Here is a 25,670-nt window from a genome sequence, read left to right as displayed (position 1 = left end):
AGTACAGTACATATTCCGTACAATTGACCACTAAATGGTAACACCCAAATAAGTTTTTCAACTTTTCCACGTTAATCAATTCATGGTACAAATATATACTATCAGCATAATACAGAGGAGTGGTCAAGTGGTCAAGCAGAAGCTTGTGGATGGCTACCAAAAGCGCCTTATTGCAGGTAGGAATCCGAGCTAATGTCGCTATAGCTTGCTGTTCTTTCCGCCATGTTTGTTTGTGTTGGCATCACTATGTGACGTCACAGGAAAATGGACGGGTGGTTAAAATCAGGCACTTTGAAGCTTTTTTTAGGGATATTGCGTGATGGGTAAAATTTTGAAAAAAACTTCGAAAAATATAATAAGCCACTGGGAACTGATTTTTAATGGTTTTAACCATTCTGAAATTGTGATAATGTTCCCCTTTAAAGAGCAGTTCCATAGGCAGCAAAACAGGCCCAGAGCATAATACTACCACCACCATGCTTGACTGTAGGTCTGGTGTTCCCCTTTACTCTTCCAAACATATTGCTGGGGATTGTGGCCAAACAGCTCAATTGTTGTTTCATCTGACATCACATGGACAAAGATAAGACCTTCTGGAGGAAAGTTCTGTGGTCAGATGAAACAAAAATGGAGCTGTTTGGCCACAATACCCAGCAATATGTTTGGAGGAGAAAAGGTGAGGCCTTTAATCCCAGGAACACCAAACCTACCGTCAAGCATGGTGGTGGTAGCATTATGCTCTGGGCCTGTTTTGCTGCCAATGGAACTGCTGCTTTAATCGGGACAATGAAAAAGGAGGATTAGCTCCAAATTGTTCAGGACAAGCTAAAATCATCAGCCTGGAGGTTGGGTCTTGGGCGCAGTTGGGTGTTCCAACAGGACAATGACATCAAACGTGGTAAAGGAATGGCTAAATCAGGCTAGAATGAAGGTTTTAGAATGGCCTTCCCAAAGTCCTGACTTAAAGGTGTGGACAATGCTGAAGAAACAAGTCCATGCCAACACATTTAGCTGAACTGCAGCAATTTAGTGGTCAAGTGGTCAAGCAGAAGCTTGTGGATGGCTACCAAAAGCGCCTTATTGCAGGTCAACTTGCCAAGGGACATGTAAGCAAATATTAACATTGCTGTATGTATACTTTTGACCCTCACATTTTCAGTAGAGCCATAATAAATTCATCAAAGAAGCAAACTTCATGAATGTTTTTTGTGAGCAACAAGTATGTGCTCCAATCACAAAAAAATAAGAGTTGTAGAAATGATTGTAAAGTGAAGACAGCCATGACATGATGTTCTTTAGCGGCCATCTGTTTAATGCGGCCACTCGGTTTGCATGCCAAAACAGTTTTTGACTGGGTATTAGAGATGCGCGGATAGGCAATTATTTCATCCGCAACCGCATCAGAAAGTCGTCAACCATCCGCCATCCACCCGATGTAACATTTGATCAGAACCGCACCCGCCCGTTGTCATATATCTAATATAGACGATGCAAGGCATTAGTGAGGTTATAAAGCTTTTGCCTGTTAAAGAAAGGAGACTGATCCAATGCAGCACAGACATTCGCGTGCCACGCTGTCACGACCCAGACGCACACCAGCGCGCAATCATATGGGAGCCGCGCTGAGCGCACCTCCAAGCGCGTCTCGCTGCCGGCGACGGCCGGGTATGGGCCCGACGCTCCAGCGCCATCCATTTTCAGGGCTAGTTGATTCGGCAGGTGGGTTGTTACACACTCCTTAGCGGGTTCCAACTTCCATGGCCACCGTCCTGCTGTCTATATCAGCCAGGGTGAGCCCCACCCCTTTCGTGGGCGCACTGCGCGCGGAGTGACCCCTGTTACGCACCCCCGGCAACAGGGGTGGCGGGCAGGTAAGCTGCGCGGGCGGAGCGCGCGGAGTGACCCCTGTTACGAGCCCCCGGCCACGCGTGACGCCGGCCGCAGCGAAGGCGGACGAGGCGGGGTGTCGGTGCGGTGGGCGCGGTGGTGACCCTGGACGTGCGTCGGGCCCTTCTCGCGGATCGCCTCAGCTACGGCTCCCGGTGGGGTCCTTTCGGGGGAGGGGGCCTCGGTCCCGGACCCCGGCGAGGCGTCCCTTCTCCGCTCCGTAAAAGTGTCCATCTCTTCTTCTTTTTTTTTCTTCTGTTGTGGCATATGCTGCAGGTGCCTGCTCGTTTTTCGTATGTGGGTAACAACATTTAACTATGTATATATATTTCCCAATTGGTTTAACTGCCACCCGCCTGAATCTATTTAAAATCTAATTTTTTTTTATTTCAACCGCCCGACCCGACCCGACCCGACCCGACCCGACCCGACCCGACCCGCGGATATAATCTAATTTTTTTAAATTTCATCCGCGGATAATCCGCGGACTCCGCGGTTGTGCCCGCAAACCGCGCATCTCTACTGGGTATAGTGGCCACCATATAAGTGAGGACACCCCTGGGTTAGGGCATCTTTCTGTCCATGAGGTGTGGTCCTGTACATTGACACTACACACGGTGGAGGGGACATTTTCCTTTGGCATTTGAAGCAAATCATGCATTTTCCATCTTCAACCAAGAGCCGCCGCAGTATGGTGTTTGCCAAGCACCTCCGCCTCATTGGAGACGACTTCAGAGCAAAGTACCTCAACTCCACAGACCATGGCGACCAGACTGTTTACAACGAAGACTGGACTCGCATGAAGGTGAGTCAGCAAACACAATTGGACGTGCGTATAAGTTGCATTTACCTTCCGATGCAGTCTTGTTTGACCGTGGTTTAGGTTACTTGGTGAACATGTTTTTCACCTGGACAAGAACAGTAAACAATGGAAGGTATTGTGTCAGCACCCGGAGCATAGTTGACCTCCCAGGAGGACTCTACATCAGGGAAGTCGCAATTTAGAATGCAACTTTTAAAAATTAGCTGATTATGATAACTGCCGTCCAGTTTTGTACGTTTTGGGTCGTTATCACATTTCTGAGTATCATTTGCGGGTATGATTGCAAGTCTAAGACATTAGATGGCAGTAGTGTATCGTTTATGGTGTGTTGGTCACTTCAGTCTTTGCTGGCTGTTGCGCTCTACAAGGTGTTGTACGGTAAATATTGTACTTATTACCAGAGGTGGGTAGAGTAGCCAGAAATTGTACTCAAGTAAGAGTACTGTTACTTTAGAGATTTATTACTCAAGTAAAAGTAAGGAGTAGTCACCCAAATATTTACTTGAGTAAAAGTAAAAAGTATGTTGTGAAAAAACTACTCAAGTACTGAGTAACATACACACACATATCATATATATATATATATATATATATATGTCTTAATAAGGTTATCCAAAAAATAGTGCTCAATACCGTAGTAGAGCGCAATATATGTATGTGTGGGGAAAAAAAATCACTATTTCATCTCTACAGGCCTGTTTCATGAGGGGGGTACCCTCAATCGTCAGGAGATTTTAATGGGAGCATTCGCATACCATGGTTTATATAGGGCACAGAGTGGGTGGGTACAGGCTGGCCTAGGGGCGTGGTGATTGGTTCATGTGTTACCTAGGAGGTGTTTCCGTCTATGGCGGCATGTTGTTACAATTTCGCTGCGCTTGTTGAGGGATGACAGGTCTGGACGGTAGATAATAAACAGTTTCTCTTTCAAGCATAGGTTGCATCTTTTATTACCACTATTGTAAGGTGTGCTGGATGCAAGAATTTGCCATGTTATTGAATATTCAACATTATTGTCTTTGAGGTCCCAAATGTGTTTGCTGAGTTCTGTGGTATTTCGCAGGTTTTTGTTCCTGAAAGAAGCCTTGTGGTTGTTCCGTCTGGTTTTGAATTCTCCCTCGGTTAATCCTACATATGTGTCGGATGTGTTAATGTCCTTGCGTATTACCTTAGATTGGTAGACAACTGATGTTTGTAAGCATCCCCCGTTGAGGGGGCAATCAGGTTTCTTTCGACAGTTACATGCTTTGTTGGTTTTGGAGTCGTTCTGACTGGGGGTCGACGGCTCATTTGCAATATATATATATATATATATATATATATATATATATATATATATATATATATATATATATATATATATATATACACACACACACATATATATATATATATACATACATACACACATACATATACATTGATATATACAGTATATAATTTATATGTATTTATTTTGCTGTTTTTGTTTACATGTTAAAGGTGTTTTAATGAATATACATGCATGTTTAACACATATAGATTCCTTTCTTTCATGAAGACAAGAATATAAGTTGGTGTATTACCTGATTCTGATGACTTGCGTTGATTGTAATCAGACAGTAGTGATGATAACGTCCACGTTTTCAAATGGAGGAGAAGAAAAGTTCCTCCTTTCTGTCTAACACCACATGAAAGTGGTGGGTTTTTGGCATCTTATTTGTCCAGCTTCCATATTCGTTTTTATACACTTTACAAGAAATATATTGGCGTCAAACTCCGTAGCTTGCTAGCTTGTTTGCGCTGGCTTTCGGAGACTCTTGTTTTGAAAGCGCAGGCGCGATGGAGCGGCACTTTTATTGTGAAGACAGGAACGTCCTCGTGCGGTTGAAATAAAAAAGTATATTTTTTCCTTCACACTTTTGATTGATTGATTGGAACTTTTATTAGTAGATTGCACAGTACAGTACATATTCCGTACAATTGACCACTAAATGGTAACACCCGAATAAGTTTTTCAACTTGTTTAAGTCAGGTCATGTGACCACCTGGCTCTGTTTGATTGGTCCGACGTCACCAGTGACTGCATCTGATTGGTGGAACGAAATGAAGTGTCACCAGTAAGGCAGGCACTTTGAAGGTCTGTCTGACAGACCAAAACAAACAAAGCGTGCATTAACAGATCGATAAAAATTAGTAGCGAGTAGCGAGCTGAATGTAGATACAAGTAGCGGAGTAAAAGTAGCGTTCCTTCTCTATAAATATACTTAAGTAAAAGTATGTTGCATTAAAACTACTCTTAGAAGTACAATTTATCCCAAAAGTTACTCAAGTAGATGTAACGGAGTAAATGTAGCGCGTTACTACCCACCTCTGCTTATTACACACCAGCTCTTTGATTGTAACGAGCATCTCAGGTATAGTTTTCATTAGCAAATTTAAAGGTTTTGAAATTACCTTGTAAAATTGCTAATGCTAATCTGTAGCATAAGGTATGTTAGCATCAAGCTAGCACAGGAAAAGTGGAGCGTTACTTAACTTATGTTGGAGCATTTTCTTAAGACATTTCTTTGTTGGCATTAAAATTTGCAACATTACCTGGAGGTGGTTTGGCTGGAGTGATTGCCAAGTGTCGAGGTGCAAAGAGCCGGCAAGCGGGCGTAAAGTCACACGCAACCCAGGTACTGAAACCGTTGGATTTTACGCAACTTGGTGCCCGGTAGGACTGGCGGGAATTGCTTGGTGCCAAGAAAGTATCGGATAAGGTACCCATCCCTAGTCAGAAGTCACTGGATGAGAGATCCTGGCTCACTGTCTTTGTTTTATGTCTATGAATGTTCATTCATCCTGGTCATTGTCCTCTCAGGACATTCAATCGACTAGATCTGACCAATCTAAGACTAGAAGTGACCATTATAAGTCTAAGACTAGATGTGACCAATCTAAGTCTAAGACTGAATGTGACCAATCTAAGTCTAAGACTGAATGTGACCAATCTAAGACTGGATGTGACCAATCTCAGACTGAATGTGACCAATCTCAGACTGAATGTGACCAATCTAAGACTGGATGTGACCAATCTAAGACTGGATGTGACCAATCTCAGACTGAATGTGACCAATCTCAGACTGAATGTGACCAATCTCAGACTGAATGTGACCAATCTAAGTCTAAGACTGGATGTGACCAATCTCAAACTGAATGTGACCAATCTCAGACTGAATGTGACCAATCTAAGACTGAATGTGACCAATCTAAGTCTAAGACTGAATGTGACCAATCTAAGACTGAATGTGACCAATCTAAGACTGGATGTGACCAATCTAAGACTGGATGTGACCAATCTAAGACTGAATGTGACCAATCTACCACTGAATGTGACCAATCTAAGACTGGATGTGACCAATCTACCACTGAATGTGACCAATCTAAGACTGGATGTGACCAATCTAAGACTGGATGTGACCAATCTAAGACTGGATGTGACCAATCTAAGACTGGATGTGACCAATCTAAGACTGGATGTGACCAATCTAAGACTGGATGTGACCAATCTAAGACTGGATGTGACCAATCTAAGACTGGATGTGACCAATCTAAGACTGGATGTGACCAATCTAAGACTGGATGTGACCAATCTAAGACTGGATGTGACCAATCTAAGACTGAATGTGACCAATCTAAGACTGAATGTGACCAATCTAAGTCTAAGAATGAGTGTGACCAATCGAAGACTGAATGTGACCAATCTAAGACTGAATGTGACCAATCTACCACTGAATGTGACCAATCTAAGACTGAATGTGACCAATCTACCACTGAATGTGACCAATCTAAGACTGGATGTGACCAATCTCAGACTGAATGTGACCAATCTAAGACTGGATGTGACCAATCTAAGACTGGATGTGACCAATCTAAGACTGAATGTGACCAATCTAAGACTGAATGTGACCAATCTACCACTGAATGTGACCAATCTAAGACTGAATGTGACCAATCTACCACTGAATGTGACCAATCTAAGACTGGATGTGACCAATCTCAGACTGGATGTGACCAATCTAAGACTGGATGTGACCAATCTCAGACTGAATGTGACCAATCTCAGACTGAATGTGACCAATCTAAGACTGGATGTGACCAATCTAAGACTGGATGTGACCAATCTAAGACTGGATGTGACCAATCTAAGACTGAATGTGACCAATCTAAGACTGGATGTGACCAATCTAAGACTGGATGTGACCAATCTAAGACTGAATGTGACCAATCTAAGACTGAATGTGACCAATCTAAGTCTAAGACTGAATGTGACCAATCTAAGACTGGATGTGACCAATCTAAGACTGGATGTGACCAATCTAAGACTGGATGTGACCAATCTAAGACTGGATGTGACCAATCTAAGACTGGATGTGACCAATCTAAGACTGAATGTGACCAATCTAAGTTTAAGACTGAATGTGACCAATCTAAGACTGAATGTGACCAATCTAAGTCTAAGACTGAATGTGACCAGTCTAAGACTGAATGTGACCAATCTAAGTCTAAGACTGAATGTGACCAATCTAAGTCTAAGACTGAATGTGACCAATCTAAGACTGAATGTGACCAATCTAAGACTGGATGTGACCAATCTAAGACTGGATGTGACCAATCTAAGACTGGATGTGACCAATCTAAAACTGAATGTGACCAATCTAAGTCTAAAACTGAATGTGACCAAACTAAGTCTAAAACTGAATGTGACCAAACTAAGTCTAAAACTGAATGTGACCAATCTAAGTTGAAGACTGGATGTGACCAATGTAAGTCTAAGACTAGATGTGACAAATCTAAATCTAGAGTGTCCGCCCTGAGAACGGTAGGTCGCGAGTTCAACCCCCCCCCCCCCCCCAAGTCATACCAAAGACTATAAAAATGAGACCCATTACCTCCCTGCTTGGCACTCAGCATCAAGGGTTGGAATTGGGGGTTAAATCACCAAAATGACTCCCGAGCGCAGCCACCGCTGCTGCTCACTGCTCCCCTCACCTCCCAGGGACTGAACAAGGGGATGGGTCAAATGCAGAGGTTAATTTCACCACACCTAGTGTGTGTATGACAATCATTGGTACTTTAACTAACTTAAGTCTATGATCATGAAGTGATGAAGTGTACTCGAATGAGAGTCCAAACGTCTTCAAAGACAAACCAAACAGTCCAGTTGCGATGGATTGAATGCCCTGAGAGGTGTCTTGGTTTTAGTTTAATTCATTGGGGTCTTTCAAGTTCTTCCAAGCATGCCTCTATTGACCTGGCCTTGTGCACCAGGGCTCAGTCATGCTAGAACAGAAAAGAGACTAATTCAAACGGTCTTTACAAACAAGAAGAATTATTGTGAAAATTCAAGGTTTCTGTCCCCAAATACTTTGGTGTATTTCCACTGGACCGTGTACTACATATACCACGTACCTACACAAAGAAACACATGAAGGCCTGGACCACACCAAATATTCACTGAGGTCATGTTTCAAAAATAAGCCTTAGAACAGGGTTCTTCAATTAAAGTTGTCCAAGGGCCAGAAGTGATGAATTTTTTCAGTCAAAATGGTTATCAAACCGTCATACTGTTAACTTAGTAGAAGTCAAGATAAACACATGCTAGCCCGAACAAAGTGTATGGTAGTGATGGAATAACTGGGGGCCACAAATTGGTGAAAGCCTGTCCTTCATTTTGATTTCCACCATTGCCCCTGATAGGCTAAGCTGGGCACTGCCAAAGGGGGCCCCTATCTCGGAGTCCACTTGCGGCGGAAGGATTTCATATGGGGCCACAGAGAGGACGTACCCAGCCTGAAGGGGGCAGTCAAGAACATCCGAAGCCTTATGAAGAAGCACAAGTTGGACAAAGTGTTTGTGGCGACAGACGCAGACGAGGAAGGTGAGGACATGACAGAACATTTGGACTTTGTATCCTATAGACTTACTCTAACAACTTCAAGTGAAACCACTGGGAATTCCACATCTGGCAGAAGAAGAAGCTCACCCTTGTAATCTCTGCAGAAGTGAAGGAGATGAAGAGGTGGTTGCCTGAGTTGGTGAGATTTGAAGCATCCAAGGAGGATCTGGAGCTCTTTAAAGATGGAGGAGTGGCCATCATTGATCAGTGGATTTGTGCCCATGCAAGGTAAGGACAGTAATCTGGATGTAGTCTATGTTAGGTAAGGACTGTAGTCTGGATGTAGTCTGTATTAGGTAAGGACAGTAGTCTGGATGTAGTCTGTATTAGGTAAGGACAGTAGTCTGGATGTAGTCTGTATTAGGTAAGGACAGTAGTCTGGATGTAGTCTGTTAGGTAAGGACAGTAGTCTGGATGTAGTCTATGCAAGGTAAGGACAGTAGTCTGGATGTAGTCTATGCAAGGTAAGGACTGTAGTCTGGATGTAGTCTATGCAAGGTAAGGACAGTAGTCTGGATGTAGTCTATGCCAGGTAAGGACAGTAGTCTGGATGTAGTCTATGCAAGGTAAGGACAGTAGTCTGGATGTAGTCTATGCAAGGTAAGAACAGTAGTCTGGATGTAGTCTATGCAAGGTAAGGACAGTAGTCTGGATATAGACTATACCAGGTAAGGACAGTATTCTGGATGTAGTCTATGCCAGGTAAGGACAGTAGTCTGGATGTAGTCTATGCCAGGTAAGGACAGTAGTCTGGATGTAGTCTATGCAAGGTAAGGACAGTAGTCTGGATGTAGTATATGCAAGGTAAGGACAGTAGTCTGGATGTAGTCTATGCAAGGTAAGGACAGTAGTCTGGATGTAGTCTATGCAAGGTAAGGACAGTAGTCTGGATGTAGTCTATGTCAGGTAAGGACAGTAGTCTGGATGTAGTCTATGCCAGGTAAGGACAGTAGTCTGGATGTAGTCTATGCCAGGTAAGGACAGTAGTCTGGATGTAGTCTATGCCAGGTAAGGACAGTAGTCTGGATGTAGTCTATGCCAGGTAAGGACAGTAGTCTGGATGTAGTCTATGCCAGGTAAGGACAGTAGTCTGGATGTAGTCTATGCCAGGTAAGGACAGTATTCTGGATGTAGTCTATGCCAGGTAAGGACAGTAGTCTGGATGTAGTCTATGCCAGGTAAGGACAGTAGTCTGGATGTAGTCTATGCCAGGTAAGGACAGTAGTCTGGATGTAGTCTATGCCAGGTAAGGACAGTAGTCTGGATGTAGTCTATGCAAGGTAAGGACAGTAGTCTGGATGTAGTCTATGTCAGGTAAGGACAGTAGTCTGGATGTAGTCTATGTCAGGTAAGGACAGTAGTCTGGATGTAGTCTATGCCAGGTAAGGACAGTAGTCTGGATGTAGTCTATGCCAGGTAAGGACAGTAGTCTGGATGTAGTCTATGCCAGGTAAGGACAGTAGTCTGGATGTAGTCTATGCCAGGTAAGGACAGTAGTCTGGATGTAGTCTATGCCAGGTAAGGACAGTAGTCTGGATGTAGTCTATGCCAGGTAAGGACAGTAGTCTGGATGTAGTCTATGCAAGGTAAGGACAGTAGTCTGGATGTAGTCTATGTCAGGTAAGGACAGTAGTCTGGATGTAGTCTATGTCAGGTAAGGACAGTAGTCTGGATGTAGTCTATGCCAGGTAAGGACAGTAGTCTGGATGTAGTCTATGCCAGGTAAGGACAGTAGTCTGGATGTAGTCTGTATTAGGTAAGGACAGTAGTCTGGATGTAGTCTATACCAGGTAAGGACAGTAGTCTGGATGTAGTCTGTATTAGGTAAGGACAGTAGTCTGGATGTAGTCTGTAAGGTAAGGACAGTAGTCTGGATGTAGTCTATGCAAGGTAAGGACAGTAGTCTGGATGTAGTCTATGCCAGGTAAGGACAGTAGTCTGGATGTAGTCTATGCCAGGTAAGGACAGTAGTCTGGATGTAGTCTATGCCAGGTAAGGACAGTAGTCTGGATGTAGTCTATGCCAGGTAAGGACAGTAGTCTGGATGTAGTCTATGCAAGGTAAGGACAGTAGTCTGGATGTAGTCTATGCAAGGTAAGGACAGTAGTCTGGATGTAGTCTATGTCAGGTAAGGACAGTAGTCTGGATGTAGTCTATGTCAGGTAAGGACAGTAGTCTGGATGTAGTCTATGCCAGGTAAGGACAGTAGTCTGGATGTAGTCTATGCCAGGTAAGGACAGTAGTCTGGATGTAGTCGATGCAAGGATGTAGTCTATGTATTGCTTCCTGTTGGTTAAGTAGCTTCTTGCCCAGTTCAATATCAATCCTCTGATTCTATACTGTTCTAATAATTAGGATTACAAAAAAAATGAATTCAAATAAAAAAATATAGGAAAAATAAACGTAAACTAATTAAATCGGACAACAAATGGTTTAATAATATTTTGTATTCTTTACTGTCAAGTGAGGCATAACTTATTTGCCACTTACCCCCGGTGAGCCCGTTCCACACTAAGAACGCATGAACAATCAAGTAATTTTAGTTGATATCACGTCTCGCTCTAATAAAGTAGACTATCATTCATCAATTCTGGATTCATGGCTTTGGAAGGTGTTGAATTTCAAAATCTACAGAGGATCAAATCCTTATTTCAATGTGATGTTATTGCACAGTGTGACATATTGCACACTGCATACGTAGAATGATGACTTTGACTTAAGAACACAGTGTCAAGACTTGGACTTTGACGTGGTTTGTTTTCCCATGGTGCAAAGGATTTGGACCTGACATGGCGTGAAGTTAAATACATGATTTAATAATAGATTATAAAAAGTATAAACAAAAAACTTACGTGGCAAGAAAAGAGCAGCATGAACTATGACCTGGACAGAGTCAGCAGTGTGTCAAGAGTGCAGAGCGTGGATGTGATGTCGCCAGGCCGACCAACAGAAAATGAAAAGCTTAAATAACACAGACATGATTAACAACAGGTGCGTGAGTGCAAATGAATCAGGTGTGTGACATGAGGACAGGTGAAAACTAATGGGTGGTCATGGAAACAAAACGGGGAGTGAAAAAACAGGAACTGACAAAATCCAAAAAAGCACATGGCCAAACAAAACATGATCATACAGACATGACAGAACCCCTCCCTTAAGGACAGATCCCAGATGTCCAAAATCTACCAACAAAAACAAGATCAAGAGTCATGGGAGGGCGGGAGGGGGACATGGTGGTAGGTTGCCAGACCCAGTGTCCCCGAATCCACCGAGGCAGAGTCAGGTGGCGGCGACGCGTAAAGCTCCACTGTACCTGACGAGGTGGGTGACCCGGGAAGGGCCACATCCGTGACCGACGAGGAGGTCGGCGTACTTGGCGTGGCGGACGCCCATGGAATGGTCACATCTGTGGCCGACGAGGAGGTGTTTGCGTCGTCATTGTGGCAGGTGGCGAAGCTTGGCGTGGCGAAGCTTGGTCTTGTCTTGGTCTTGGCGTGGGTCTTGGTCTTGGCGTGGGTCTTGTCTTGGGTCTTGGCTTGGGTCTTGGCTTGGGTCTTGGCGTCGTGGAGCTGCGACTGGCGGCACTTGGCGTCGTGGAGCTGCGACTGGCGGCACTTGGCGTCGTGGAGCTGCGACTGGCGGCACTTGGCGTCGTGGAGCTGCGACTGGCGGCACTTGGCGTTGTGAAGCTGCGACTGGCGGCACTTGGCGTCGTGAAGCTGCGACTGGCGGCACTTGGCGTCGTGGAGCTGCTACTGGACGAACTTGGCGTGGTGGAGCTTGGCGTGGTGCGGTTAGGTATGTTGCTAGCCTTGGAGCAGGGCGTGGAGCTAGCCGTGGCGTAGGTGCGAGCCTTGGTGCTGGTGGAGGTGGCCTCGCCGGAGGTTGCGGCTTGGCAGGCCGAAAGATTGGTGGTGGTGGCCGGGCCGGAGGTTGCGGCTTGGCATGGCGAAAAGTTGGTGGTGGTGGCCGCGCTGGAGGCTGCGGCTTAGCAGCCTGAAGAACTGGTGGATCCCCCCCCCTCAAGGGGCGGATACCAGACGCGCTCCCTGCGGTCTGGAACAGTCTTTTGGGGTGGGTGGAGGGAGGTCAGGAGGGGGTCAGAATCCTCCCCTTTAAATTGTCCAAAAAATATTTCTTTATCCCCCACCTGAGGGTGTGTGGACGGAAAAAAAGAAACATTTTGTGACGGGGGCGGGGCTTGAGTCTTGGGGGGCAAGGACAGTCCCGGTGAGCGGGTCTGTGAAAATTTTTTCTGGAGGTGTCTGATTTTGGCAAAAAAGTCCTTTGGTGGTGGCTGACAGAAAAAGTTAACAGAATCTAAAAAAAATCTTGGTCTCTGACATCATCACCAGTGGGCGGGGTGACGTCATGACAAGGCGGCGGCGTGATGTCATCTGCGGGAAAACTTATTTGCTGGCGACATCTGTCATGACTTGGACTTTGGCGTGGTTTGTTTTCCCATGGTGCAAAGGATTTGGACCTGACATGGCATGAAGTTAAATACATGATTTAATAATAGATTATAAGAAGTATAAACAAAAGGCGCGCACAAGGCGGGGAACAAACTTGGCTAATAAAACAAAACTCGCACAAAGGCAGAACTATGGAAAAAAGGAACAAACAAAAGGCGCTCACAGCGGAGGTACAAAACAGTGGCTTGAATAAACAAAAAACTTAGGTGGCAAGAAAAGAGCAGCATGAACTATGACCTGGACAGAGTAAGCAGCGTGTCAAGAGTGCAGAGCATGGATGTGATGTCGCCAGGCCGACCAACAGAAAATGAAAAGCTTAAATAACACAGACATGATTAACAACAGGTGCGTGAGTGCAAATGAATCAGGTGGTGTGTGACATGAGGACAGGTGAAAACTAATGGGTTGTCATGGAAACAAAACGGGGAGTGAAAAAAACAGGAACTGACAAAATCCAAAAAAGCACATGGCCAAACAAAACATGATCACACAGACATGACACACAGTCACATGTCATCTTTTCTCTCTTTGTATTGCTTCATCCAGATTCTTCGTGGGAACATCAGTGTCCACTTTCTCCTTCCGTATCCACGAAGAGCGAGAAATCCTTGGTTTTAATCCCAAAACCACTTACAATCGTTTGTGTGGGGACGCAGAGACGGAGTGTGAGCAGCCCACTCACTGGAAGATAGTTTACTGACGTCACTTTGCATTCTCTTCATACACACAAGTGCCAACAACAGTGTTACTCTAAGGTATGCCACTACAACTCTTCAGAGTTACAAGGTGGGCACCTTTCACAGGTGTTAGGAGTTTTGCAATCAGGTGCCAAAGCTGTAATTACTTCTTTTTTAAAGTCACCAAACACAGCACATAGCCCCACATTCTAGGCCCCCATACACAAGACTCCTTATAAGGGAACTGCTACACCTTTCTTTCAATGTTGTCTATCATTCACAATAATGATGTAAGACCAGCACACATGCTTTTCTTTTTGTATGCATTCTAACTCGTAAATAAAGGCTACCAAGAGTCAGCTAACAATAGAGCCAATGAGTGTCGCCCTTTTCCGCCTCTAGAAACATCCATCAATGTTTTATATACACACTGTAAGTACATAGGTAATGTAGTAACATTCATAGAAACATGTAGTATATACATGATGTAAGTATATATGTCATGTAGTAACATTCATAATAACATGTAATATATACATGATATAAGTATATATGTAGTATCTAGCAACATTCATAATAACATGTAATATATACATGATGTAAGTATATGTCATGTAGTAACATTCATAATAACATGTAATATATACATGATGTAAGTATATATGTCATGTAGTAACATTCATAATAACATGTAATATATACATGATGTAAGTATATATGTAGTATCTAGTAACATTCATAATAACATGTAATATATACATGATGTAAGTATATATGTCATGTAGTAACATTCATAATAACATGTAATATATACATGATGTAAGTATATATGTCATGTAGTAACATTCATAATAACATGTAGTATATACATGATGTAAGTATATATGTCATGTAGTAACATTCATAATAACATGTCATATATACATGATGTAAGTATATATGTAGTATCTAGCAACATTCATAATAACATGTAATATATACATGATGTAAGTATATGTCATGTAGTAACATTCATAATAACATGTAGTATATACATGATGTAAGTATATATGTCATGTAGTAACATTCATAATAACATGTAGTATATACATGATGTAAGTATATATGTCATGTAGTAACATTCATAATAACATGTAGTATATACATGATGTAAGTATATATGTAGTATCTAGCAACATTCATAATAACATGTAATATATATATATGATGTAAGTATATATGTCATGTAGTAACATTCATAATAACATGTAATATATACATGATGTAAGTATATGTCATGTAGTAACATTCATAATAACATGTAATATATACATGATGTAAGTATATGTCATGTAGTAACATTCATAATAACATGTAATATTTACATGTTGTAAGTATATATGTCATGTAGTAACATTCATAATAACATGTAATATATACATGATGTAAGTATATATGTAGTATCTAGCAACATTCATAATAACATGTAATATATACATGATGTAAGTATATATGTCATGTAGTAACATTCATAATAACATGTATTATATACATGATGTAAGTATATATGTCATGTAGTAACATTCATAATAACATGTGATATATACATGATTTAAGTTTAAATGTCATGTAGTAACATTCATAATAACATGTAATATATACATGATGTAAGTATATATGTCATGTAGTAACATTCATAATAACATGTAATATATACATGATGTAAGTATATAGTATATATGTAGTATCTAGCAACATTCATAATAACATGTAATATATACATGATGTAAGTATATATGTCATGTAGTAACATTCATAATAACATGTAATATATACATGATGTAAGTATACATGCCATGTAGTAACATTCATAATAACATGTAATATATACGTGATGTAAGTATACATGTCATGTAGTAACATTCATAATAACATGTAATATATACGTGATGTAAGTATACATGTCATGTAGTAACATTCATAATAACATGTAATATATACATGATGTAAGTATATAAGTCATGTAGTAACATTCATAATAACATGTCATATATACATGATGTAAGTATATATGTAGTATCTAGCAACATTCATAATAACATGTAATATATACATGATGTAAGTATATATGTCATGTAGTAACATTCATAATAACATGTAATATATACATGATGTAAGTATACATGCCATGTAGTAACATTCATAATAACATGTAATATTTACATGTTGTAAGTATATATGTCATGTAGTAACATTCATAATAACATGTCATATATACATGATGTAAGTATATATGTCATGTAGTAACATTCATAATAACATGTAATATATACATGATGTAAGTATATATGTAGTATCTAGCAACATTCATAATAACATGTAATATATACATGATGTAAGTATATATGTCATGTAGTAACATTCATAATAACATGTAATATATACATGATGTAAGTATATATGTCATGTAGTAACATTCATAATAACATGTAATATATACATGATGTAAGTATATATGTCATGTAGTAACATTCATAATAACATGTAATATATACATGATGTAAGTATATATGTCATGTAGTAACATTCATAATAACATGTAATATTTTCGTATTTTGCTCATCACAACGTTCACTTTCCCTTCAACAACAACAACAAGACTACTAATCATGGCAGACTTGATGAGAGACAACAAAGACTACTTTGATGATCCAGAAATTTCTATTTTTGAGGCTGAACATAAAGAGGATGATGTACAAGTTTTAGAAGCTAAACAGATGCAGCTTTAGTCAAACACTAAGCATCATGTAGCAGTATTGCTAAGTGCTAAACAAGATATACAAACATAATAAAACAACTTACTGTACAATGTCTGCTCTCACTGGGATAAAGACTGATGGGATGTTTATATCTTCCAGTTTAGATGAAGAATTAGTAAATATTTAGGTCACAACCTGGAACTATTTTTTGGATGTTTTTTTAGACATCTTCATGGATGGAATAGTGTACTCATGTTAGCCAGGGCCTACTTTCTGTATGTCAATTGTTTAATTGTTCAAGGTCTAGTCCTGGACTCTGATGTGTGTTTAAGGTCTAGTCATGGACTCTGATGTGTTTGTTCAAGGTCTTGTCCTGGACTCTGATGTGTGTGTTCAAGGACTAGTCCTGGACTCTGATGTGTGTGTTCAAAGTCTAGTCCTGGACTCTGATGTGTGTGTTCAAGGTCTAGTCCTGGACTCTGATGTGTGTATTCAAAGTCTAGTCCTGGACTCTGATGTGTGTGTTCAAGGTCTAGTCCTGGACTCTGATGTGTGTGTTCAAGGTGTAGTCCTGGACTCTGATGTGTGTTCAAGGTCTAGTCCTGGACTCTGATGTGTGTGTTCAAGGTCTAGTCCTGGACTCTGATGTGTGTGTTCAAGGTCTAGTCCTGGACTCTGATGTGTGTGTTCAAGGTCTAGTCCTGGACTCTGATGTGTGTGTTCAAGGTCTAGTCCTGGACTCTGATGTGTGTGTTCAAGGTCTAGTCCTGGACTCTGATGTGTGTGTTCAAAGTCTAGTCCTGGACTCTGATGTGTGTGTTCAAGGTCTAGTCCTGGACTCTGATGTGTGTGTTCAAGGTCTAGTCCTGGACTCTGATGTGTGTGTTCAAGGTTTAGTCCTGGACTCTGATGTGTGTGTTAAAAGTCTAGTCCTGGACTCTGATGTGTGTGTTCAAAGTCTAGTCCTGGACTCTGATGTGTGTGTTCAAGGTCTAGTCCTGGACTCTGATGTGTGTGTTCAAGGTCTAGTCCTGGACTCTGACGTGTGTGTTCAAGGTCTAGTCCTGGACTCTGACGTGTGTGTTCAAGGACTAGTCCTGGACTCTGATGTGTGTATTCAAAGTCTAGTCCTGGACTCTGATGTGTGTGTTCAAGGTCTAGTCCTGGACTCTGATGTGTGTGTTCAAGGTCTAGTCCTGGACTCTGATGTGTGTGTTAAAAGTCTAGTCCTGGACTCTGATGTGTGTGTTAAAAGTCTAGTCCTGGACTCTGATGTGTGTGTTCAAGGTCTAGTCCTGGACTCTGATGTGTGTGTTCAAGGTCTAGTCCTGGACTCTGACGTGTGTGTTCAAGGTCTAGTCCTGGACTCTGACGTGTGTGTTCAAGGTCTAGTCCTGGACTCTGACGTGTGTGTTCAAGGTCTAGTCCTGGACTCTGACGTGTGTGTTCAAGGACTAGTCCTGGACTCTGATGTGTGTATTCAAAGTCTAGTCCTGGACTCTGATGTGTGTTCAAGGTCTAGTCCTGGACTCTGATGTGTGTGTTCAAGGACTAGTCCTGGACTCTGATGTGTGTGTTCAAGGTCTAGTCCTGGACTCTGATGTGTGTGTTCAAGGTCTAGTCCTGGACTCTGACGTGTGTGTTCAAGGACTAGTCCTGGACTCTGATGTGTGTATTCAAAGTCTAGTCCTGGACTCTGATGTGTGTTCAAGGTCTAGTCCTGCACTCTGATGTGTGTGTTCAAGGTCTAGTCCTGGACTCTGATGTGTGTGTTCAAAGTCTAGTCCTGGACTCTGATGTGTGTGTTCAAGGTCTAGTCCTGGACTCTGATGTGTGTGTCCAAGGTCTAGTCCTGGACTCTGATGTGTGTGTTCAAGGTCTAGTCCTGGACTCTGATGTGTGTGTTCAAGGTCTAGTCCTGGACTCTGATGTGTGTGTTCAAGGTCTAGTCCTGGACTCTGATGTGTGTGTTCAAAGTCTAGTCCTGGACTCTGATGTGTGTGTTCAAGGTGTAGTCCTGGACTCTGATGTGTGTGTTCAAGGTGTAGTCCTGGACTCTGATGTGTGTGTTCAAAGTCTAGTCCTGGACTCTGATGTGTGTGTTCAAAGTCTAGTCCTGGACTCTGATGTGTGTGTTCAAAGTCTAGTCCTGGACTCTGATGTGTGTGTTCAAAGTCTAGTCCTGGACTCTGATGTGTGTGTTCAAAGTCTAGTCCTGGACTCTGATGTGTGTGTTCAAGGTCTAGTCCTGGACTCTGATGTGTGTGTTCAAGGTCTAGTCCTGGACTCTGATGTGTGTGTTCAAGGTCTAGTCCTGGACTCTGATGTGTGTGTTCAAGGTCTAGTCCTGGACTCTGATGTGTGTGTTCAAGGTCTAGTCCTGGACTCTGATGTGTTTGTTCAAGGTCTAGTCCTGGACTCTGATGTGTGTGTTCAAGGTCTAGTCCTGGACTCTGATGTGTGTGTTAAAAGTCTAGTCCTGGACTCTGATGTGTGTGTTCAAATCAAATCAAATCTGGACTCTGATGTGTGTGTTCAAGGTCTAGTCCTGGACTCTGATGTGTGTGTTCAAGGTCTAGTCCTGGACTCTGATGTGTGTGTTCAAGGTCTAGTCCTGGACTCTGATGTGTGTGTTCAAAGTCTAGTCCTGGACTCTGATGTGTGTGTTCAAACTCTAGTCCTGGACTCTGATGTGTGTGTTCAAGGTCTAGTCCTGGACTCTGATGTGTGTGTTCAAGGTCTAGTCCTGCACTCTGATGTGTGTGTTCAAGGTCTAGTCCTGGACTCTGATGTGTGTGTTCAAAGTCTAGTCCTGGACTCTGATGTGTGTGTTCAAAGTCTAGTCCTGGACTCTGATGTGTGTGTTCAAGGTCTAGTCCTGGACTCTGCTGTGTTTGTTCAAAGTCTAGTCCTGGACTCTGATGTGTGTGTTCAAGGTCTAGTCCTGGACTCTGATGTGTGTGTTCAAGGTCTAGTCCTGGACTCTGATGTGTGTTCAAGGTCTAGTCCTGGACTCTGATGTGTGTGTTCAAGGTCTAGTCCTGGACTCTGATGTGTGTGTTCAAGGTCTAGTCCTGGACTCTGATGTGTGTGTTCAAGGTCTAGTCCTGGACTCTGATGTGTGTGTTCAAAATCTAGTCCTGGACTCTGATGTGTGTGTTCAAAGTCTAGTCCTGGACTCTGATGTGTGTGTTCAAGGTCTAGTCCTGGACTCTGATGTGTGTGTTCAAAATCTAGTCCTGGACTCTGATGTGTGTGTTCAAAGTCTAGTCCTGCACTCTGATGTGAGGTTCAAGGTCTAGTCCTGGACTCTGATGTGTGTGTTCAAGGTCTAGTCCTGGACTCTGATGTGTGTGTTCAAGGTCTAGTCCTGGACTCGGATGTGTGTGTTCAAGGTCTAGTCCTGCACTCTGATGTGTGTGTTCAAGGTCTAGTCCTGGACTCTGATGTGTGTTCAAGGTCTAGTCCTGGACTCTGATGTGTGTGTTAAAAGTCTAGTCCTGGACTCTGATGTGTGTGTTCAAGGTCTAGTCCTGGACTCTGATGTGTGTGTTCAAGGTCTAGTCCTGGACTCTGATGTGTGTGTTCAAAGTCTAGTCCTGGACTCTGATGTGTGTGTTCAAGGTCTAGTCCTGGACTCTGATGTGTGTGTTCAAAGTCTAGTCCTGGACTCTGATGTGTGTGTTCAAGGTCTAGTCCTGGACTCTGATGTGTGTGTTCAAAGTCTAGTCCTGGACTCTGATGTGTGTGTTCAAGGTCTAGTCCTGGACTCTGATGTGTGTGTTCAAGGTGTAGTCCTGGACTCTGATGTGTATTCAAGGTCTAGTCCTGGACTCTGATGTGTGTGTTCAAGGTCTAGTCCTGGACTCTGATGTGTGTTCAAGGTCTAGTCCTGCACTCTGATCTGTGTGTTCAAAGTCTAGTCCTGGACTCTGATGTGTGTGTTCAAGGTCTAGTCCTGCACTCTGATGTGTGTGTTCAAGGTCTAGTCCTGGACTCTGATGTGTGTGTTCAAGGTCTAGTCCTGGACTCTGATGTGTGTGTTCAAGGTCAAGTCCTGGACTCTGATGTGTGTGTTCAAGGTCTAGTTCTGGACTCTGATGTGTGTGTTCAAGGTCTAGTCCTGGACTCTGATGTGTGTTCAAGGTCTAGTCCTGGACTCTGATGTGTTTGTTCAAAGTCTAGTCCTGCACTCTGATGTGTGTGTTCAAGGTCTATTCCTGGACTCTGATGTGTGTGTTCAAGGTCTAGGCCTGGACTCTGATGTGTTTGTTCAAGGTCTAGTCCTGCACTCTGATGTGTGTGTTCAAGGTCTAGTCCTGGACTCTGATGTGTGTGTTCAAGGTCTAGTCCTGGACTCTGATGTGTGTGTTCAAAGTCTAGTCCTGGACTCTGATGTGTGTTCAAGGTCTAGTCCTGGACTCTGATGTGTGTGTTCAAGGTCTAGTCCTGGACTCTGATGTGTGTTCAAGGTCTAGTCCTGGACTCTGATGTGTTTGTTCAAGGTCTAGTCCTGGACTCTGATGTGTGTGTTCAAGGTGTAGTCCTGGACTCTGATGTGTGTGTTCAAGGTCTAGTCCTGGACTCTGATGTGTGTGTTCAAGGTCTAGTCCTGGACTCTGATGTGTGTGTTCAAGGTCTAGTCCTGGACTCTGATGTGTGTTCAAGGTCTAGTCCTGCACTCTGATGTGTGTGTTCAAGGTCTAGTCCTGCACTCTGATGTGTGTGTTCAAGGTCTAGTCCTGGACTCTGATGTGTGTGTTCAAGGTCTAGTCCTGGACTCTGATGTGTGTGTTCAAGGTCTAGTCCTGCACTCTGATGTGTGTGTTCAAGGTCTAGTCCTGGACTCTGATGTGTGTGTTCAAAGTCTAGTCCTGGACTCTGATGTGGGTGTTCAAAGTCTAGTCCTGGACTCTGATGTGTGTGTTCAAAGTCTAGTCCTGGACTCTGATGTGTGTGTTCAAGGTCTAGTCCCGGACTCTGATGTGTGTGTTCAAGGTCTAGTCCTGGACTCTGATGTGTGTGTTCAAGGTCTAGTCCTGGACTCTGATGTGTGTGTTCAAAGGCTAGTCCTGGACTCTGATGTGTGTGTTCAAAGTCTAGTCCTGGACTCTGATGTGTGTGTTCAAGGTCTAGTCCTGGACTCTGATGTGTGTGTTCAAGGTCTAGTCCTGGACTCTGATGTGTGTGTTCAAGGCCTAGTCCTGGACGCTGATGTGTGTGTTCAAGGTCTAGTCCTGGACTCTGATGTGTTTGTTCAAGGTCTTGTCCTGGACTCTGATGTGTGTGTTCAAGGTCTAGTCCTGCACTCTGATGTGTGTGTTCAAGGTCTAGTCCTGGACTCTGATGTGTGTGTTCAAGGTCTAGTCCTGGACTCTGACGTGTGTATTCAAAGTCTAGTCCTGGACTCTGATGTGTGTTCAAGGTCTAGTCCTGGACTCTGATGTGTGTGTTCAAAGTCTAGTCCTGGACTCTGATGTGTGTGTTCAAGGTCTAGTCCTGGACTCTGATGTGTGTGTTCAAAGTCTAGTCCTGGACTCTGATGTGTGTGTTCAACGTCTAGTCCTGGACTCTGATGTGTGTGTTCAAGGTCTAGTCCTGGACTCTGATGTGTGTGTTCAAAATCTAGTCCTGGACTCTGATGTGTGTGTTCAAAGTCTAGTCCTGGACTCTGATGTGTGTGTTCAAGGTCTAGTCCTGGACTCTGATGTGTGTGTTCAAGGTCTAGTCCTGGACTCTGATGTGTTTGTTCAAGGTCTAGTCCTGGACTCTGATGTGTGTGTTCAAGGTCTAGTCCTGGACTCTGATGTGTGTTCAAGGTCTAGTCCTGTGGTTCTCAAACTTGTCACCACCTCAAAAACACTTGACTCTCCAAGTACCACCATCATGACCATAATGTAGTAGACCTAAGTATTCATTAAGTACCACCATAACCTTAATGAAGTGCTTCATTGATGTACCACTAGATGGAGCCAGTACTAGAGTTTGAGGCTCACTGGTTCTAGTCCTTGGTGCCAGGAGACAATAACAAACAATGGCCACACCAAAGCCCTGCCCCCTACATATCTACTTCTTATTAGTATTTATGTCATACTACATGTCTACTTCTTATTAGTATTTATGTCATACTACATGTCTACTTCTTATTAGTATTTATGTTATACTACATGTCTACTTCTTATTAGTATTTATGTCATACTACATGTCTACTTCTTATTAGTATTTATGTTATACTACATGTCTACTTCTTATTAGTATTTATGTTATACTACATGTCTACTTCTTATTAGTATTTATGTTATACTACATGTCTACTTCTTATTAGTATTTATCTTATACTACATGTCTACTTCTTATTAGTATTTATGTTATACTACATGTCTACTTCTTATTAGTATTTATGTTATACTACATGTCTACTTCTTATTAGTATTTATGTTATACTACATGTCTACTTCTTATTAGTATTTATGTTATACTACATGTCTACTTCTTATTAGTATTTATGTTATACTACATGTCTACTTCTTATTAGTATTTATGTTATACTACATGTCTACTTCTTATTAGTATTTATGTTATACTACATGTCTACTTCTTATTAGTATTTATGTTATACTACATGTCTACTTCTTATTAGTATTTATGTTATACTACATATCTACTTATTAGTATTTATGTTATACTACATATCTACTTCTTATTAGTATTTATGTTATACTACATGTCTACTTCTTATTAGTATTTATGTTATACTACATGTCTACTTCTTATTAGTATTTATGTTATACTACATATCTACTTCTTATTAGTATTTATGTTATACTACATATCTACTTCTTATTAGTATTTATGTTATACCACATATCTACTTCTTATTAGTATTTATGTCATACTACATGTCTACTTCTTATTAGTATTTATGTTGTACTACATATCTACTTCTTATTAGTATTTATGTTATACTACATATCTACTTCTTATTAGTATTTATGTTATACTACATATCTACTTCTTATTAGTATTTATGTTATACTACATGTCTACTTCTTATTAGTATTTATGTTATACTACATGTCTACTTCTTATTAGTATTTATGTTATACTACATGTCTACTTCTTATTAGTATTTATGTTATACTACATGTCTACTTCTTATTAGTATTTATGTTATACTACATGTCTACATCTTATTAGTATTTATGTTATACTACATGTTTACTTCTTATTAGTATTTATGTTATACTACATGTCTACTTCTTATTAGTATTTATGTTATACTACATGTCTACTTCTTATTAGTATTTATGTTATACTACATGTCTACTTCTTATTAGTATTTATGTTATACTACATGTCTACTTCTTATTAGTATTTATGTTATACTACATGTCTACTTCTTATTAGTATTTATGTTATACTACATGTCTACTTCTTATTAGTATTTATGTTATACTACATGTCTACATCTTATTAGTATTTATGTTATACTACATGTCTACTTCTTATTAGTATTTATGTTATACTACATGTCTACTTCTTATTAGTATTTATGTTATACTACATGTCTACTTCTTATTAGTATTTATGTTATACTACATGTCTACTTCTTATTAGTATTTATGTTATACTACATGTCTACTTCTTATTAGTATTTATGTTATACTACATGTCTACTTCTTATTAGTATTTATGTTATACCACATTTCTACTTCTTATTAGTATTTATGTTATACTACATGTCTACTTCTTATTAGTATTTATGTTATACTACATGTCTACTTCTTATTAGTATTTATGTTATACTACATGTTTACTTCTTATTAGTATTTATGTTATACTACATGTCTACTTCTTATTAGTATTTATGTTATACTACATGTCTACTTCTTATTAGTATTTATGTTATACTACATGTCTACTTCTTATTAGTATTTATGTTATACTACATGTCTACTTCTTATTAGTATTTATGTTATACTACATGTCTACTTCTTATTAGTATGTATGTTATACTACATATCTACTTCTTATTAGTATTTATGTTATACTACATGTCTACTTCTTATTAGTATTTATGTTATACTACATGTCTACTTCTTATTAGTATTTATGTTATACTACATATCTACTTCTTATTAGTATTTATGTTATACTACATGTCTACTTCTTATTAGTATTTATGTTATACTACATGTCTACTTCTTATTAGTATTTATGTTATACTACATGTCTACTTCTTATTAGTATTTATGTTATACTACATATCTACTTCTTATTAGTATTTATGTTATACTACATGTCTACTTCTTATTAGTATTTATGTTATACTACATATCTACTTATTAGTATTTATGTTATACTACATATCTACTTCTTATTAGTATTTATGTTATACTACATGTCTACTTCTTATTAGTATTTATGTTATACTACATGTCTACTTCTTATTAGTATTTATGTTATACTACATATCTACTTCTTATTAGTATTTATGTTATACTACATATCTACTTCTTATTAGTATTTATGTTATACCACATATCTACTTCTTATTAGTATTTATGTCATACTACATGTCTACTTCTTATTAGTATTTATGTTATACTACATGTCTACTTCTTATTAGTATGTATGTTATACTACATGTCTACTTCTTATTAGTATTTATGTTATACTACATGTCTACTTCTTATTAGTATTTATGTTATACTACATGTCTACTTCTTATTAGTATTTATGTTATACTACATGTCTACTTCTTATTAGTATTTATGTTATACTACATGTCTACTTCTTATTAGTATTTATGTTATACTACATGTCTACTTCTTATTAGTATTTATGTTATACTACATGTCTACTTCTTATTAGTATTTATGTTATACCACATTTCTACTTCTTATTAGTATTTATGTTATACTACATGTCTACTTCTTATTAGTATTTATGTTATACTACATATCTACTTATTAGTATTTATGTTATACTACATATCTACTTCTTATTAGTATTTATGTTATACTACATGTCTACTTCTTATTAGTATTTATGTTATACTACATGTCTACTTCTTATTAGTATTTATGTTATACTACATATCTACTTCTTATTAGTATTTATGTTATACTACATATCTACTTCTTA

At 40.5% G+C, this 25,670-nt stretch overlaps 1 protein-coding gene across 1 annotated transcript in view; it reads left to right on the top strand.

Moving 5' to 3' along the window:
- The window catches only part of pofut2 (protein O-fucosyltransferase 2), a 44,327-nt gene extending 30,102 nt beyond the window's left edge, over positions 1-14,225 (top strand). Inside the window, exons 6-9 of the mRNA XM_061971827.1 lie at positions 2,567-2,692; positions 8,435-8,615; positions 8,738-8,861; positions 13,655-14,225. Coding sequence (XP_061827811.1) covers positions 2,567-2,692; positions 8,435-8,615; positions 8,738-8,861; positions 13,655-13,808 — 585 coding nt within the window. The 3' untranslated portion in view covers positions 13,809-14,225. The remainder of the gene's footprint in view (positions 1-2,566; positions 2,693-8,434; positions 8,616-8,737; positions 8,862-13,654) is intronic.
- The last annotated feature ends 11,445 nt before the right edge of the window (positions 14,226-25,670 follow it).

This window comes from Nerophis lumbriciformis, linkage group LG13, assembly GCF_033978685.3.
Source record: "Nerophis lumbriciformis linkage group LG13, RoL_Nlum_v2.1, whole genome shotgun sequence".
In the NCBI taxonomy this organism is placed as follows: domain Eukaryota; kingdom Metazoa; phylum Chordata; class Actinopteri; order Syngnathiformes; family Syngnathidae; genus Nerophis; species Nerophis lumbriciformis.
Note: the sequence above shows the minus strand (reverse complement) of the source record. Positions and strands in the feature narration are given on the sequence as shown.